Source organism: Thalassophryne amazonica, chromosome 3 (assembly GCF_902500255.1).
Source record: "Thalassophryne amazonica chromosome 3, fThaAma1.1, whole genome shotgun sequence".
NCBI lineage: Eukaryota > Metazoa > Chordata > Actinopteri > Batrachoidiformes > Batrachoididae > Thalassophryne > Thalassophryne amazonica.
The window spans coordinates 25,397,513-25,414,191 of NC_047105.1; the positions used below are offsets into that span (position 1 = coordinate 25,397,513).

General features: G+C 43.7%; 1 protein-coding gene across 1 annotated transcript in view; it reads left to right on the forward strand.

Annotated features, from left to right (window-relative positions):
* Window positions 1-2,090: 2,090 nt before the first annotated feature.
* The window catches only part of rbl1 (retinoblastoma-like 1 (p107)), a 49,675-nt gene continuing 35,086 nt past the window's right edge, over window positions 2,091-16,679 (forward strand). Inside the window, exons 1-4 of the mRNA XM_034165933.1 lie at window positions 2,091-2,364; window positions 11,147-11,280; window positions 11,455-11,658; window positions 13,226-13,290. Of these exons, the coding sequence (XP_034021824.1) occupies window positions 2,203-2,364; window positions 11,147-11,280; window positions 11,455-11,658; window positions 13,226-13,290 (565 nt within the window). The 5' untranslated portion in view covers window positions 2,091-2,202. The remainder of the gene's footprint in view (window positions 2,365-11,146; window positions 11,281-11,454; window positions 11,659-13,225; window positions 13,291-16,679) is intronic.

A 16,679-nucleotide genomic window follows, 5' to 3' on the forward strand; every position in this document is an offset into this window, starting at 1 on the left:
CCTATCCAGTCTCATGTATGGTTGTGAGTCCTGGACCCTCTACAAGAGGCACCTGAAGCAGTTTGAGCGATTCCATATGAAATCATTGCGAACTCTGCTTGGAGTAAAATGGCAAGACAAAGTGACCAACCTCGAAGTCCTGGAACGGACCGGCCTCGTCAGTATTGAGGCCATGGTCCTTAAGGCTCAGCTCCGCTGGACAGGCCACATCCTCTGAATGGACAGCTCACGGCTTCCACGCCAGCTTCTTTATGGTGAGCTTGCGCAAGAAACACGATCAGTCGGATGCCCAAAGAAACGGTTTAAGGACGCCGTAAAAGACAACCTGAAACTGTGCGGACTGGCTCCAAACGAACTTGAAGCCTATGCTTCAAACAGAACTGAATGGAGGTCCTTTGTAGAGAGGGCCCATGCAGACTTTGAGACTGCACGACGGGACCGTATCCCCACCGCCAGGAGTAGGCGAAAAGCAGGGATTCCTAGACCTGACTCTCAACTATTCCAATGCCCTTTGTGCTCTAGAGTCTGTGCATCAAGAATCGGCCTGAACAGCCACACAAGGGCCCACCAGAGAAAGCAGCAGAACTGACATCAGATGTTCAGCTGGTGGATTGAGTGCAGCTGGTTGTGGTTGTCTGTATAAAAGAGGGAGTGTGTGTGCTCTTCTTTCTCTTTCTGGAGATTGACTGCAGGTGTTTGGACGTGTTCACCTCCGCGTTCCCGTGAAGACAGGTAGGCGCCGGCCACAGCTGCAGGCTCTTTGAGGTGTAGTGGTGAATGGTTTTGTTGTACATGTGTGGGCTGTCGTTGGTAGTGCGCTGCTGAGTTTTTGGTGCTGTCGACTCTCTGGTGGTGTTGAGTTACGGCTGATGGCTGTGACAGACGGTTCGGTATGTACAGCGCAAAGTAAGCTCCTCTTTCAGATATTTGTTGTTTATATTTATCTGTTTAAAATGTAGGATTTTGGACCAAGCTATGGAAGGAGGCCCTGCTGCTTTGCTCTGGTGCTCTGCTGAAAGATTTCATCCTGTGAGACTGGTGGATGTGCCCTCTTTGCCACGGCGGCTCTTCGTTCTATGTGGACAGCTGCCGGGCTGCGTGATGCAAGGGCGCCCTCATGTGGATATGAACAGTGGTGTTTTAAATTAGTCTTTATAAAATTGTTTTTTTTTTAAACTAGAAATCTTATTGTTAATAAATTCTTTTTTGTATTTGGGAACCACTTCTCTGTCTCACTTGCAACGAACGTGTGTGTCAGTTGAAAGTTATTCAAATTGTCGAATTCCCAGGGTGGTGTCAGAAGTCCGACATATGTTTAATCATGATTTCTAATTGTCTTGACGATTAGGAGTAACTTGTCCGCTTTGCCACATTATTGAATCATTTCTTTACATAAATTGATTTAAAATGTTTGTTACATGAGAATTGACATGGTTAATTAAAATAAGTTTTTAGGCTTTTCCCTTTTACATTTAAATAGATGTTTTAAAATGAAATTTGCAACATGACTCAATTAAAAAAAAAATTGACTTTTAAAATGAGTTTACCATAACTGACTCTTTTCTTAACTGAACTCGATTTTTAATGAGATTTTTTTTTTAATAGAATTGCTTGTTTCATAAAATAGATTTCTTAAATGAGTTTCCACAATAACTGACTCATTTCTTAATTTAAATAGATTTTAATGTTATCATTTTAATGAGATTTTTAATATATATTACTACTTTTATTAAATAGATTTTTAAAATGGCATTTAGAATATGATGTTTAACTCGCTGTTATTACTATACTATTAACTCGTTTCTTTACTTAAATAGAAAAAGTCTCACATTTAATTTTGTTGCGATTTCTAAAAATGCAAATATTTTAGAATGCTGTGTGCAGTGTGTAGGATAGATATATTACTGTAAGTACACATTACTTCATGTATTATACGTGAGACGCTGGTCGCGTGGTAACGGCTGGCTCGAAGGAGCTCACGCAAAGAAATAGGTGGGGCGAAGAACCGGGTGGGGCAAACCCACTGTCTTCTTTTCGCTGATTGGTCGGTGCCGAACGATTTTCGCGCCAACATGTTGCATTGTGGGGATGTGAGGCGGAAATGATGGTTGTTTGCATGTTGGTAGTGGAGCTTCAGGTTGTTTTGTTCGGAGGTTTTTAAAGTTGTCAGAGTGAAAGTGTTTTGTAAAGTCAGTCACACAGATGCGGGAAGAAGAGTCTTCCGATTCCGAATCAGGGAGGATGGAGGAGAGTTCCATCCGGAGGAGTTTGGAGGCGTTGTGTCAGCAGTTGAACATGGACGAACAGACTGCGGCCGAAGCCATGAACAACTTCACCGCCATCTGGAACACATACACACTGGAGGTAACGCACACACAACTTCACTGCCATCTGGAACGCGCGCACACTGGAGGCAATACACACACAGACTTCACTGCCATCTGGAACACGCACACACACACAACTTCACTGCCATCTGGAACACATACACACTGGAGGTAACGCACACACAACTTCACTGCCATCTGGAACGCGCGCACACTGGAGGCAATACACACACAGACTTCACTGCCATCTGGAACACGCACACACACACACAACTTCACTGCCATCTGGAACACATACACACTGGAGGTAACACACACACACACAACTTCACTTCCATCTGTAACGCATACACACTGGAGGTAACACACACAACTTCACTGCCATCTGGAACGCATACACACTGGAGGTAACACACACAACTTCACCGCCATCTGGAACACATACACACTGGAGGTAACGCACACACAACTTCACCGCCATCTGGAACACATACACACTGGAGGTAACGCACACACAACTTCACTGCCATCTGGAACGCGCGCACACTGGAGGCAATACACACACACAGACTTCACTGCCATCTGGAACACGCACACACACACTCTCTTCACTGCCATCTGGAACACGCACACACTGGAGGTAACACACACACACACAACTTCACTGCCATCTGGAACACATACACACTGGAGGTAACACACACACACACTCTCTTCACTGCCATCTGGAACACATACACACTGGAGGTAACACACACACACACACAACTTCACTGCCATCTGGAACACATACACACTGGAGGTAACACACACACACACAACTTCACTGCCATCTGGAACGCATACACACTGGAGGTAACGCACACACAACTTCACTGCCATCTGTAACGCATACACACTGGAGGTAACACACACAACTTCACCGCCATCTGGAACGCATACACACTGGAGGTAACGCACACACAACTTCACCGCCATCTGGAACACATACACACTGGAGGTAACGCACACACAACTTCACCGCCATCTGGAACACATACACACTGGAGGTAACGCACACACAACTTCACTGCCATCTGGAACGCGCGCACACTGGAGGCAATACACACACACAGACTTCACTGCCATCTGGAACACGCACACACACACTCTCTTCACTGCCATCTGGAACACGCACACACTGGAGGTAACACACACAACTTCACTGCCATCTGGAACGCGCGCACACTGGAGGCAATACACACAAACAGACTTCACTGCCATCTGGAACATGCACACACACACTCTTCACTGCCATCTGGAACACGCACACACTGGAGGTAACACACACACAACTTCACTGCCATCTGGAACACGCACGCACCCACTGGAGGTTACACACACAATGTCACTGCTGTCGAATACACACACACGCTGAAGGTAACGCACACACGCACAACATCACTGCTGTCGAGCACACGCACACACACTGGAGGTAATGTGCACAACGTCACTGCTGTCGAGCACACGCACGTGCACACACTGGTGGTAATACACACACGCAGCGTCACTGCTGTCGAGCACACGCACGTGCACACACTGGTGGTAATACACACACGCAGCGTCACTGCTGTCGAACACGCACGTGCACACACTGGTGGTAATACACACACACACGCAGCGTCACTGCTGTCGAACACGCACGTGCACACACTGGTGGTAATACACACACACACGCAGCGTCACTGCTGTCGAACACGCACGTGCACACACTGGTGGTAATACACACACACACGCAGCGTCACTGCTGTCGAACACGCACGTGCACACACTGGTGGTAATACACACACACACGCAGCGTCACTGCTGTCGAACACGCACGTGCACACACTGGTGGTATTACACACACACACGCAGCGTCACTGCTGTCGAACACGCACGTGCACACACTGGTGGTAATACACACACACACGCAGCGTCACTGCTGTCGAACACGCACGTGCACACACTGGTGGTAATACACACACACACGCAGCGTCACTGCTGTCGAACACGCACGTGCACACACTGGTGGTAATACACACACACACGCAGCGTCACTGCTGTCGAACACGCACGTGCACACACTGGTGGTAATACACACACACGCAGCGTCACTGCTGTCGAACACGCACGTGCACACACTGGTGGTAATACACACACACAACATCACTGCTGTCAAACGCGCGTGCACAACGTCACTGCTGTCGAACACACGCGCACACACTGGAGGTAACGCACGCGCACACAACGTCACTGCTGTCGAACACACGCACACATGCTAGAGATAAGAACCGGCCCGGTGGTCTCTGAAGGAGTTGCTTTATACTTCTGCTTGAACTGAGCAGTTGTTATTATTAATGATCAGCACCTTTATTACATGTGAACACATGTACACAGGAATTTGTAATATACAGAATGCCAAAATGTTGAAGGTTTTGATGTAAAGTCACTGTCAGATTGTCAAAACAAAACATTATAGCACTACAAGGTGTAATATATTATATTACCAAATAATACTGTTTAAAATGCAGTGTGATTACATTGTATTACATATGTATGTAAATGTATCATAAAGTGTAATGTGGTTACTTACTAATAGGGTTGCAGTTTTTAATAAATGATTAATTGTATGTGTATTATGTCAGAAGTAGTGCAAAACAAAAAAAAAACTCATGTTTTTCATATTCTTTGTCCAACGTTCTAATATGTTCAATTTATGATGACTAACATCTTTTGTTGGCCTCTCCTATTTTACTCAGGGTCACCACAGCAGCACCAGTACATATCCACATGTTGGCACAAGTTTTACATCAGATACTCTTCCCGCTCCAGATGTACATGGAGAGTGGGGCTTGATACTGGAGGACTCAAACCAGGGACCTTGTTTGTGGGAGGCAAGCGCGCTAACTGCCTGTGAGCTCTGCTGCCAAATATGTTCACTCTACAGTATGCTCTGTTTATAACATAAAAAACACGAGATGTATTTAAATCTTTAAATGTTTGACTTTCTTTCTTGTGACACAGTGATTTACTGTCAGTTTCAGTTCTAAAATAATCCAACTTTTTTTGTAATCCTTCATTTCATAGATTGGTTTGATAAATTTATCTATTATTTTTAATTTGTTTGTTTTCTGGTGCGTATCTGGACCTGGGTGTAGCAGACCAAACAGTTCAGCCCACACTTCTCTGTTCACAGCCTCTAACTCTTTCTGGGATACCCTGAGGTATTCCAAAATCAGATGAGAAATATAATCCCGCCAGCGTCTTTGGGTCTTTCCCAGGGCCTGGACGACCTCCCTCTGGAGTTGATCGGGGGCATCCTCACCAGATGCCAAAACCACCTCACTTGGTTCCTTTTGATGTGAAGAAGCAGCACTTCTACTCCAATTCCCTCCCAGATATTTGAGCTTCTCGTCCTGTCCTTGAGTGTAAGCTCAGATACTCGACGGAGGAACCTCATTTCTGCTGCTTGTGTCTGTGCCCTTGCTCTTTAGGTCATTTCCCAAAGTTCATGACCATAGGTGTTGAGATAAATCAAGAGTCCTGCCTTGTGGCTTGGATCAGATCTCTTATTTTAAAATATTAAAGGAATTAAAATGGAAGTCACAGAATTCCTCAATGATTGTTGACTTTGTGCCGCTGTGGTCACATAAAAAAAGGAGGAGGAGGACCTTTATTGTCATTATACATACATTCAATGAAATTTGTCCTCTGCATTTCAATCAATTCAATTCAATCAATTTTTTTTTTATATAGCGCCAAATCACAACAAACAGTTGCCCCAAGGCGCTTTATATTGTAAGGCAAGGCCATACAATAATGATGTAAAACCCCAACGGTCAAAACGACCCCCTGTGAGCAAGCACTTGGCTACAGTGGGAAGGAAAAACTCCCTTTTAACAGGAAGAAACCTCCAGCAGAACCAGGCTCAGGGAGGGGCAGTCTTCTGCTGGGACTGGTTGGGGCTGAGGGAGAGAACCAGGAAAAAGACATGCTGTGGAGGGGAGCAGAGATCGATCACTAATGATTAAATGCAGAGTGGTGCATACAGAGCAAAAAGAGAAAGAAACAGTGCATCATGGGAACCCCCCAGCAGTCTACGTCTATAGCAGCATAACTAAGGGATGGTTCAGGGTCACCTGATCCAGCCCTAACTATAAGCTTTAGCGAAAAGGACAGTTTTAAGCCTAATCTTAAAAGTAGAGAGGGTGTCTGTCTCCCTGATCTGAATTGGGAGCTGGTTCCACAGGAGAGGAGCCTGAAAGCTGAAGGCTCTGCCTCCCATTCTACTCTTACAAACCCTAGGAACTACAAGTAAGCCTGCAGTCTGAGAGCGAAGCGCTCTATTGGGGTGATATGGTACTACGAGGTCCCTAAGATAAGCTGGGACCTGATTATTCAAAACCTTATAAGTAAGAAGAAGAATTTTAAATTCTATTCTAGAATTAACAGGAAGCCAATGAAGAGAGGCCAATATGGGTGAGATATGCTCTCTCCTTCTAGTCCCCGTCAGCACTCTAGCTGCAGCATTTTGAATTAACTGAAGGCTTTTTAGGGAACTTTTAGGACAACCTGATAATAATGAATTACAATAGTCCAGCCTAGAGGAAATAAATGCATGAATTAGTTTTTCAGCATCACTCTGAGACAAGACCTTTCTGATTTTAGAGATATTGCGTAAATGCAAAAAAGCAGTCCTACATATTTGTTTAATATGCGCTTTGAATGACATATCCTGATCAAAAATGACTCCAAGATTTCTCACAGTATTACTAGAGGTCAGGGTAATGCCATCCAGAGTAAGGATCTGGTTAGACACCATGTTTCTAAGATTTGTGGGGCCAAGTACAATAACTTCAGTTTTATCTGAGTTTAAAAGCAGGAAATTAGAGGTCATCCATGTCTTTATGTCTGTAAGACAATCCTGCAGTTTAGCTAATTGGTGTGTGTCCTCTGGCTTCATGGATAGATAAAGCTGGGTATCATCTGCGTAACAATGAAAATTTAAGCAATACCGTCTAATAATACTGCCTAAGGGAAGCATATATAAAGTGAATAAAATTGGTCCTAGCACAGAACCTTGTGGAACTCCATAATTAACTTTAGTCTGTGAAGAAGATTCCCCATTTACATGAACAAATTGTAATCTATTAGACAAATATGATTCAAACCACCGCAGCGCAGTGCCTTTAATACCTATGGCATGCTCTAATCTCTGTAATAAAATTTTATGGTCAACAGTATCAAAAGCAGCACTGAGGTCTAACAGAACAAGCACAGAGATGAGTCCACTGTCCGAGGCCATAAGAAGATCATTTGTAACCTTCACTAATGCTGTTTCTGTACTATGATGAATTCTAAAACCTGACTGAAACTCTTCAAATAGACCATTCCTCTGCAGATGATCAGTTAGCTGTTTTACAACTACCCTTTTAAGAATTTTTGAGAGAAAAGGAAGGTTGGAGATTGGCCTATAATTAGCTAAGATAGCTGGGTCAAGTGATGGCTTTTTAAGTAATGGTTTAATTACTGCCACCTTAAAAGCCTGTGGTACATAGCCAACTAACAAAGATAGATTGATCATATTTAAGATCGAAGCATTAAATAATGGTAGGGCTTCCTTGAGCAGCCTGGTAGGAATGGGGTCTAATAAACATGTTGATGGTTTGGATGAAGTAACTAATGAAAATAACTCAGACAGAACAATCGGAGAGAAAGAGTCTAACCAAATACCGGCATCACTGAAAGCAGCCAAAGATAACGATACGTCTTTGGGATGGTTATGAGTAATTTTTTCTCTAATAGTTAAAATTTTGTTAGCAAAGAAAGTCATGAAGTCATTACTAGTTAAAGTTAATGGAATACTCAGCTCAATAGAGCTCTGACTCTTTGTCAGCCTGGCTACAGTGCTGAAAAGAAACCTGGGGTTGTTCTTATTTTCTTCAATTAGTGATGAGTAGAAAGATGTCCTAGCTTTACGGAGGGCTTTTTTATAGAGCAACAGACTCTTTTTCCAGGCTAAGTGAAGATCTTCTAAATTAGTGAGACGCCATTTCCTCTCCAACTTACGGGTTATCTGCTTTAAGCTACGAGTTTGAGAGTTATACCATGGAGTCAGACACTTCTGATTTAAAGCTCTCTTTTTCAGAGGAGCTACAGCATCCAAAGTTGTCTTCAATGAGGATGTAAAACTATTGACGAGATACTCTATCTCCCTTACAGAGTTTAGGTAGCTACTCTGCACTGTGTTGTTATATGGCATTAGAGAACATAAAGAAGGAATCATATCCTTAAACCTAGTTACAGCGCTTTCTGAAAGACTTCTAGTGTAATGAAACTTATTCCCTACTGCTGGGTAGTCCATCAGAGTAAATGTAAATGTTATTAAAAAATGATCAGACAGAAGGGAGTTTTCAGGGAATACTGTTAAGTCTTCTATTTCCATACCATAAGTCAGAACAAGATCTAAGATATGATTAAAGTGGTGGGTGGACTCATTTACTTTTTGAGCAAAGCCAATAGAGTCTAATAATAGATTAAATGCAGTGTTGAGGCTGTCATTCTCAGCATCTGTGTGGATGTTAAAATCGCCCACTATAATTATCTTATCTGAGCTAAGCACTAAGTCAGACAAAAGGCCTGAAAATTCACAGAGAAACTCACAGTAACGACCAGGTCGACGATAGATAATAACAAATAAAACTGGTTTTTGGGACTTCCAATTTGGATGGACAAGACTAAGAGACAAGCTTTCAAATGAATTAAAGCTCTGTCTGGGTTTTTGATTAATTAATAAGCTGGAATGGAAGATTGCTGCTAATCCACCGCCCCGGCCCGTGCTACGAGCGTTCTGACAGTTAGTGTGACTCGGGGGTGTTGACTCATTTAAACTAACATATTCATCCTGCTGTAACCAGGTTTCTGTTAGGCAGAATAAATCAATATGTTGATCAATTATTATATCATTTACCAACAGGGACTTAGAAGAGAGAGACCTAATGTTTAATAGACCACATTTAACTGTTTTAGTCTGTGGTGCAGTTGAAGGTGCTATATTATTTTTTCTTTTTGAATTTTTATGCTTAAATAGATTTTTGCTGGTTATTGGTAGTCTGGGAGCAGGCACCGTCTCTACGGGGATGGGGTAATGAGGGGATGGCAGGGGGAGAGAAGCTGCAGAGAGGTGTGTAAGACTACAACTCTGCTTCCTGGTCCCAACCCTGGATAGTCACGGTTTGGAGGATTTAAGAAAATTAGCCAGATTTCTAGAAATGAGAGCTGCTCCATCCAAAGTGGGATGGATGCCGTCTCTCCTAACAAGACCAGGTTTTCCCCAGAAGCTTTGCCAATTATCTATGAAGCCCACCTCATTTTTTGGACACCACTCAGACAGCCAGCAATTCAAGGAGAACATGCGGCTAAACATGTCACTCCCGGTCTGATTGGGGAGGGGCCCAAAGAAAACTACAGAGTCCGACATTGTTTTTGCAAAGTTACACACCGATTTAATGTTAATTTTAGTGACCTCCGATTGGCGTAACCGGGTGTCATTACTGCCGACGTGAATTACAATCTTACCAAATTTACGCTTAGCCTTAGCCAGCAGTTTCAAATTTCCTTCAGTGTCGCCTGCTCTGGCCCCCGGAAGACAATTGACTATGGTTGCTGGTGTCGCTAACTTCACATTTCTCAAAACAGAGTCGCCAATAACCAGAGTTTGATCCTCGGCGGGTGTGTCGTCGAGTGGGGAAAAACGGTTAGAAATGTGAACGGGTTGGCGGTGTACACGGGGCTTCTGTTTAGGGCTACGCTTCCTCCTCACAGTCACCCAGTCAGCCTGCTTTCCCGGCTGCTCGGGATCTGCCAGGGGGGAACTAACGGCGGCTAAGCTACCTTGGTCTGCACCGACTACAGGGGCCTGGCTAGCTGTAGAATTTTCCACGGTGCGGAGCCGAGTCTCCAATTCGCCCAGCCTGGCCTCCAAAGCTACGAATAAGCTACACTTATTACAAGTACCATTACTGCTAAAGGAGGCCGAGGAATAACTAAACATTTCACACCCAGAGCAGAAAAGTGCGGGAGAGACAGGAGAAGCCACCATGCTAAATCGGCTAAGAGCTAGTAGCTACGCTAAGCTAGCGGATTCCTAAAAACACGCAAAGTGAATAATGTGTAAATAATTTAGAGGTGATTCAGTAGAAGGAGTGCTTTAGTTAAGGCACGTAAAGATTACACTGGGAAACAAATCGTAATCTAGATAACTAGATCAATCTAACTGCGCAGAATAAACAGCTAACAGATACAGAAAAACACCGCTGTGCTCCGGAACAGGAAGTGATACAATACCGCAGTGAGAGCCAACCACCAGTAGAGGCAAGCAAGAGAGTTCATTTAATTCATGAACTCTTTTGTTCATGAATGGTGGTAAGATGGTTAAATTTAGTTCATTTAACCATCCTTATTAGAGTTTGACACAATCCAACCACTAGGAGCAGTGGGTAGTCACAGTCCGACACCCGGGGACCAACTCCAGATGTTGAGATGCTGCCTCGGTCAGGGATGGAGAAAGGAATAGACCATAAATAAGCATGTTTTTGATTGTGGGAGGAAACCCACACATGCACAGGGAGAGCATGCAAACTTCCCACGGAAAGGAGCACCTGATGCTGGCAGGCATCAGTGCTAACCACTAAGCCACCATGCCACCCACAGTTACATGGCTCCTTTTCCAAAGTCGGTCAGATATGCGAAGGTTGACATCATGTTGGCGTTTGATTGTGGTGTTCCTGTGTCTGCAGGGAGAGGTGATCCATTGGTTGGCCTGCTCGCTGTATGCAGCCTGCAGAAAGGGATCCACTCCCACAGTGGGCAAAGGGCTGCTGGAAGGAAACTGTGTCTCCCTCACTAGGATCCTTCGCTCCTCGAAACTCAGGTTAGTCACGGTCAGCTCTGTGGTAGCTGCTATTTAAACAATGTCATAACCAAACTGCACAACGATAAAGGTACGTAGAAAATATTGTATTGATGAGCCCCTCTTTTTGCTACGGTGCTTTATGGCTACTGCTCCTGACCAACTTCTGTCTCCTCTCCACCCTCTTCCTTCCAGTCTGATCCAGTTCTTCTCCAAGATGAAGAAGTGGGCTGACATGTCCAACCTGTGTCAGGATTTCAGGCTGCGCATGGATCGGCTGGAACGCAACTTTGAAGTTTCCACCGTTATATTCCGCAAGTTTGAGCCAATCTTCATGGACATTTTTCAGAACCCACAGGGAGGCGAGCCGCCACGCCAGCCGCGCAGCAGGAAACACAGGCACGTTCCAAACACACACACACACTTTCATGGTCACACATTTTTTGGGGATTTTGAGCCCACACTTTTCTGTTCACAGCCTCAAACAGTTTCCCAAATTTGATTTGTTATGTTAGTAAGAGATTTTTATGTTGGCATTTTGTTCATGTGTGTGCTGAATAAACTTATTCATTCATTCATTTTTGTGAATTGTTGTACTGCACTCTTTATTATTGGGATTTATTATTTGCGTTTATTTGATGTAGTGCGGGCAAGGGTTCAGGTTGTTTTGGTTATGACTTAGTGGTTGGCAGTGTTGCCTCACAGCGAGAAGGTCATGGGTTCGATTTCCACCTGTGGCCTTTCTGTGTGGAGTTTGCGTGTTCTCCATGTGTTTGCGTGGGTTTCCTCCGGGTTTTCCAGCTTCCTCCCACATCCAAAGACACGCAGGTTATGCGGATTGGGAACTTTAAATTGTCTGTAGGTGTGAGTGCAGGCGTGACTGTGTTTGTTTGTCTATATGTGGCCCTGCGACAGACTGGCGTCGTGTTCAAGGTGTACCCTGCCTCACGCTCTATTACTGCTGGGATAGGCTCCAGCCCCCAGCGACCCTTAATTGGACTAAGTGGTTGAAGATGAGTGTGTGATGTAGTGCCTTGATTTCTGATAGTGTTATATAAATAGTCATTATAATAATTGTTTTTAGTAATAAATGTTTTGTTTGTTTGTGTTTTTTTTTTTTTGTTTTTTTTTCTTTTTCAGTATAAAGGTTATACTGGCGTATAAGTCACAGGACCTTCCAAACTCATGAAAAAAAAAAAAAAACGAGTTGTACTCCAGAAAATGCGGACATTGATTCCTGAACATTTCATGTGTAAGAGCAAGTTGAAGATGATGCCTGATCGCATTCTTCTTTCGACAAAGTGCAACCTTATTTTGTAAAGCTACTTAAATTAAATCAACTTACATTTTTTTTTAATTGCCATGCAGTTTTTATGATATTGTAAATAATTTTACAATCATTTTTATTTGTCAAAGTCGAATATCTACTTGGTAGACATGCTCACCCTGACGCCTGGAGGCCAGTCGGCCTGTCAGTTGAAAGTCTCTTGACAAGTGCATTCCACTGTGTTCTCTCCAGCGCCATGGTCTGGACTTTATTGAGGTCTTTCTCAGTTAAACGTCAGTACTGTGAGGGACTGAAGAAACATATGAGTAATGTATAACAAATGTTTATATCCATTCATTGTCCAGTTTTGTTCTGTACAAGTCTTTTTCTCATTTGTTAGATGTGTTCTTTGTCGGCTGATGTTCGGGACGTCCGTTCTAACGTTTTGTGTGTGCTCAGAGGGAGGTTTCCCGCTGTTGATTAAAGTGTCATCTTTCTTTGTATTTTGTGACTATAATAGCTGATGTATTTACCCAGTTGCACAGGTACTTACTGAAATCCAATGATTTAAAATTTACTGCAAAATAAGACCTCGTGGCATTATCTGAAGTACATTATTTGTTATTTAATGATATTTCATGTCGCAGTCTGTAGGCATACAAGTCTAACAGAGTGTTTCTCCTCCCTGTTACTCTGCAGGCGGCTGCCCTGTCACATCAGCGATGTGTTCAAGTTTTGCTGGACGTTGTTTGTCTTTACCAAAGGTATCAAGAAACATAACACGGCACACGCGTCCACAAATTAAGCAGTGTTTTAATGTAAGTAATGTGCCAGCATAGTTTGAAAGGTGATCACATAAATGAAACAACAGCATGTTGTTTTAACACTGTGCACATTATAGTCTGTAAAACGTAAAAAGTAAGTCCCTTCGGCTGCTCTGTTGGTTTTGGGGTCACCACAGCAGATCTGAGGTGGATCTCCATGTTGATTCGATACAAATTTTACACCAGATGCATTTCCTGACGCAACTCTGCATTACATGGAGAAATGGGCAGGGGTGGGGCTTGAACCGGAAACCTTTCATGCTGAAACCAGGCACACTAACCACTTGGCTCATGCACCGCCATATTCTAGGTTATTCTGTCTCACGTATGGCGTGAAAACTTAGTAGTTGCTGGAGTTGGTCAAGCTTCATTTACATTTTGCAATGAATAAGAATGAAATGGTGAATTTATTGTGCTGACAGATTGGAAATGTTCCACAGGCAAGTTTGACAGCTTTGCTTGTGCAGTTGTTTGTGTTTATACCTGCATCAACAAAGAGCGCAGGTCTTTGAACTACTTAACTCTCTGAGCATCTGTCTTTGCATCGGCGTGCGGTATGTGTATCTGACATCTTGACAAACACTTCTCAAGGTGAAACTTGGTACATAAGGTCACCTCACTAAGACCTCTGACAAATCTGATGTTGTGTATGTTTCCATTTTAATTGTATCCACCAGGGGGAGAGTCTCATACACCTTGTTTACGTAATATCATGGCAAAACCTTTGTATATCAATGTCCAGTCTTCACACATGTTCAATGTTTGGTGCATTTCAGTTATAATTTTTGGCCACCTGGGAGGGGTCTCAGAAACATTGTATTCAAGAAGTGGAAAAGGTTTTCACGGACCATGATTACACTTGCTACTGTAGGTATTGCCTTGCTAGGAAAGCTTGCAAAAGTTAGCGTTTGGCCTTGGTATTGTTGATTAGGGTAAGTACCGCCCTTTCTAAGTTATTGTTTATTGTTTCAAAGTTACTGAAGGATTTAATAAAATTTTGTGAAAAGGTTAAATTGGCATACAAGATGAGGTGATTAGATGTCTAAAAGTGAATGTCACTGTCTTCTGGAATCCAACTGACATGGGTTTTGGGGAGCTGCTATTGATATTAGGAACTTAAAAATTTACAATGCCAATATAACTATTGATATACATAAAAAATGCCAGTGACCCCTGACATTTCTTTATCAAACTCTTAACCCATGTCGCATTGGTTAGCCTTTACATTAGATAGATCTCTGTTTTGGCTCCACCGAGCTAGCCAGCATAGTGACCACTTGTCGCTGTAAAATGTCCACTGACTGAAAATGAATGGCAGCTGGTAGCTAATTTGACCAAGAGGTGGTGGGAGTCCCAACCATATTTAACAGCATTGTAAACAATGCTGTTGCAGCACTCTCTGCTGGGAAAACTACATAATGGCACATATCCAACAGGAAAACTGTTTTCCTGCATTATTTATTTGGAAAAACAACTCAATGTCAGTATATTTTTGAAACACTCATATCATCGGCCAACCAGTATATCGGTTGGGCTCTACTGTATTCATCAACAAAATTAGGTAGGGCCCTGGTGAAAGAGCCCTTGATCATTGCTAGCTGTGGAAGATGAATGCTGTTTGTACCTGTAGTTAAAAAGCGCAAATCGTTGACTAACAAGGCGGCATTGAGATTCATGAGATGATTGTTGGACGCACATGTCAGCGTCAGGTGCATCCAGACCCAATGAAGAGAGACAAACCTGGTTTAAGATGTTGCACAGATTTCTGTGTAGGCTCTCAGTTGTCCAGGTGGTTTCCATAGTAGAGAAGCTTGAATCTTCGACTGGACTGAGTTGCTTGACGTGAGGATGTTTTGCTTCAAATCACAGAAGCTTCCTCAGCTAAAATTCTTGCTCTGGTAGTCTGACTTCTGTCTTGACTCTTGTAGAGAAGAATAAACCAGAAGCCAACAAAAGCTGGAGTTTTTAACCTAACCAGACCCCTCCTACCGAGAGGCCGACTGCTATAGGCTAGTGACCAAACAATAGCTCTAATTAGCACCTATTGTGCTCTAGTTAGCACTCTCCTAATGATGGGATGGAAGCCTCCCCTGATGGCTCCCTTGACGACTCTCCTGATGACGTGAATGTCTCATTACCATGAACAAAAGACTGAAACTGCTTTGACCTGAGTACCCCATTGTAAACAGGGGACAAAGCGTGTCTGAGACCTGCCCCCCGCTTAAGGCTGGGTTTCAACTGTTTTACAAAGAATGCTTCCTTGACACCTCTCTCAAACCATTTCTTCTCTCTGGCTAAGATTTTAACTTCCTTGTCCTCAAACGTGTGGTTAGTGTCTTTCAGGTGGAGATGAACTGCAGACAGGTCCACTGGTGACCTCTCTGCGGTGCTGGTATAGCCTCTTGTTTAAAGGTTGCTTAGAGGGACTCATTGACAGGCAGACATACTTCAGACTGTACCCGGGGGACACCACTCCATGCATCTATGGACTGCCCAAAATCCACAAACAGGACGTGCCACTCAGGCCTATTGTATGTAGCACAGATTCCATCACATACAATTTGGCCAAGCACCTCAAGTGGATTTTGGCTCCTCTAGTGGGTAACTCAGACCACCATGTGGAGAACACACAAGTTTTTGTGAACAAGATCAAAGACTTGCAGCTGGAGGCAGATGAAACTGTGGTGTCATTTGATGTGACTTCGTTGTTCACCTGCATCCCCACCGCTGAGGCCATCTCAGCTGTGAGGCAGAGACTGCTGGAGGATGTGTCTCTACCTGAAAGGACCAGACTCACACCAGACCACATCTGCCAACTCTTGGAGATCTGTCTTAACACCACGTATTTCCTGTTTAGGGGGAATTACTACAGGCAGATCCATGGTTGTGCGATGGGGTCTCCGGTATCCCCCATTGTGGCTAATCTGTACATGGAGCGAGTGGAGAAGACAGCCTTAACGTCGTTCACGGGCATCTCTCCCAGTCACTGGTTCAGATATGTCGATAACACATGGGTTAAAATCAAGCAACAGGAGGTCGAGGACTTTACAGAACACATCAATATCAATATCCAATATCAAGTTCACACGTGAGGATGCCAGAAACAACCATTTAGCCTTCTTGGACTGTGATGTTACGATTGGAGAGAACAGGCAGCTCCAGACAGAGGTTTACAGAAAACCCACTCACACTGACCAATATCTGCTCTTTGGCTCAAACCACCCCCTTGAACACAAGCTCGGGGTGATCAGGACGCTTCAACACAGAGCCCTACAGGTGCCCACAACTGCAGAGGGAAGGGCTAAAGAACAACAACTTGTACGGAAAGC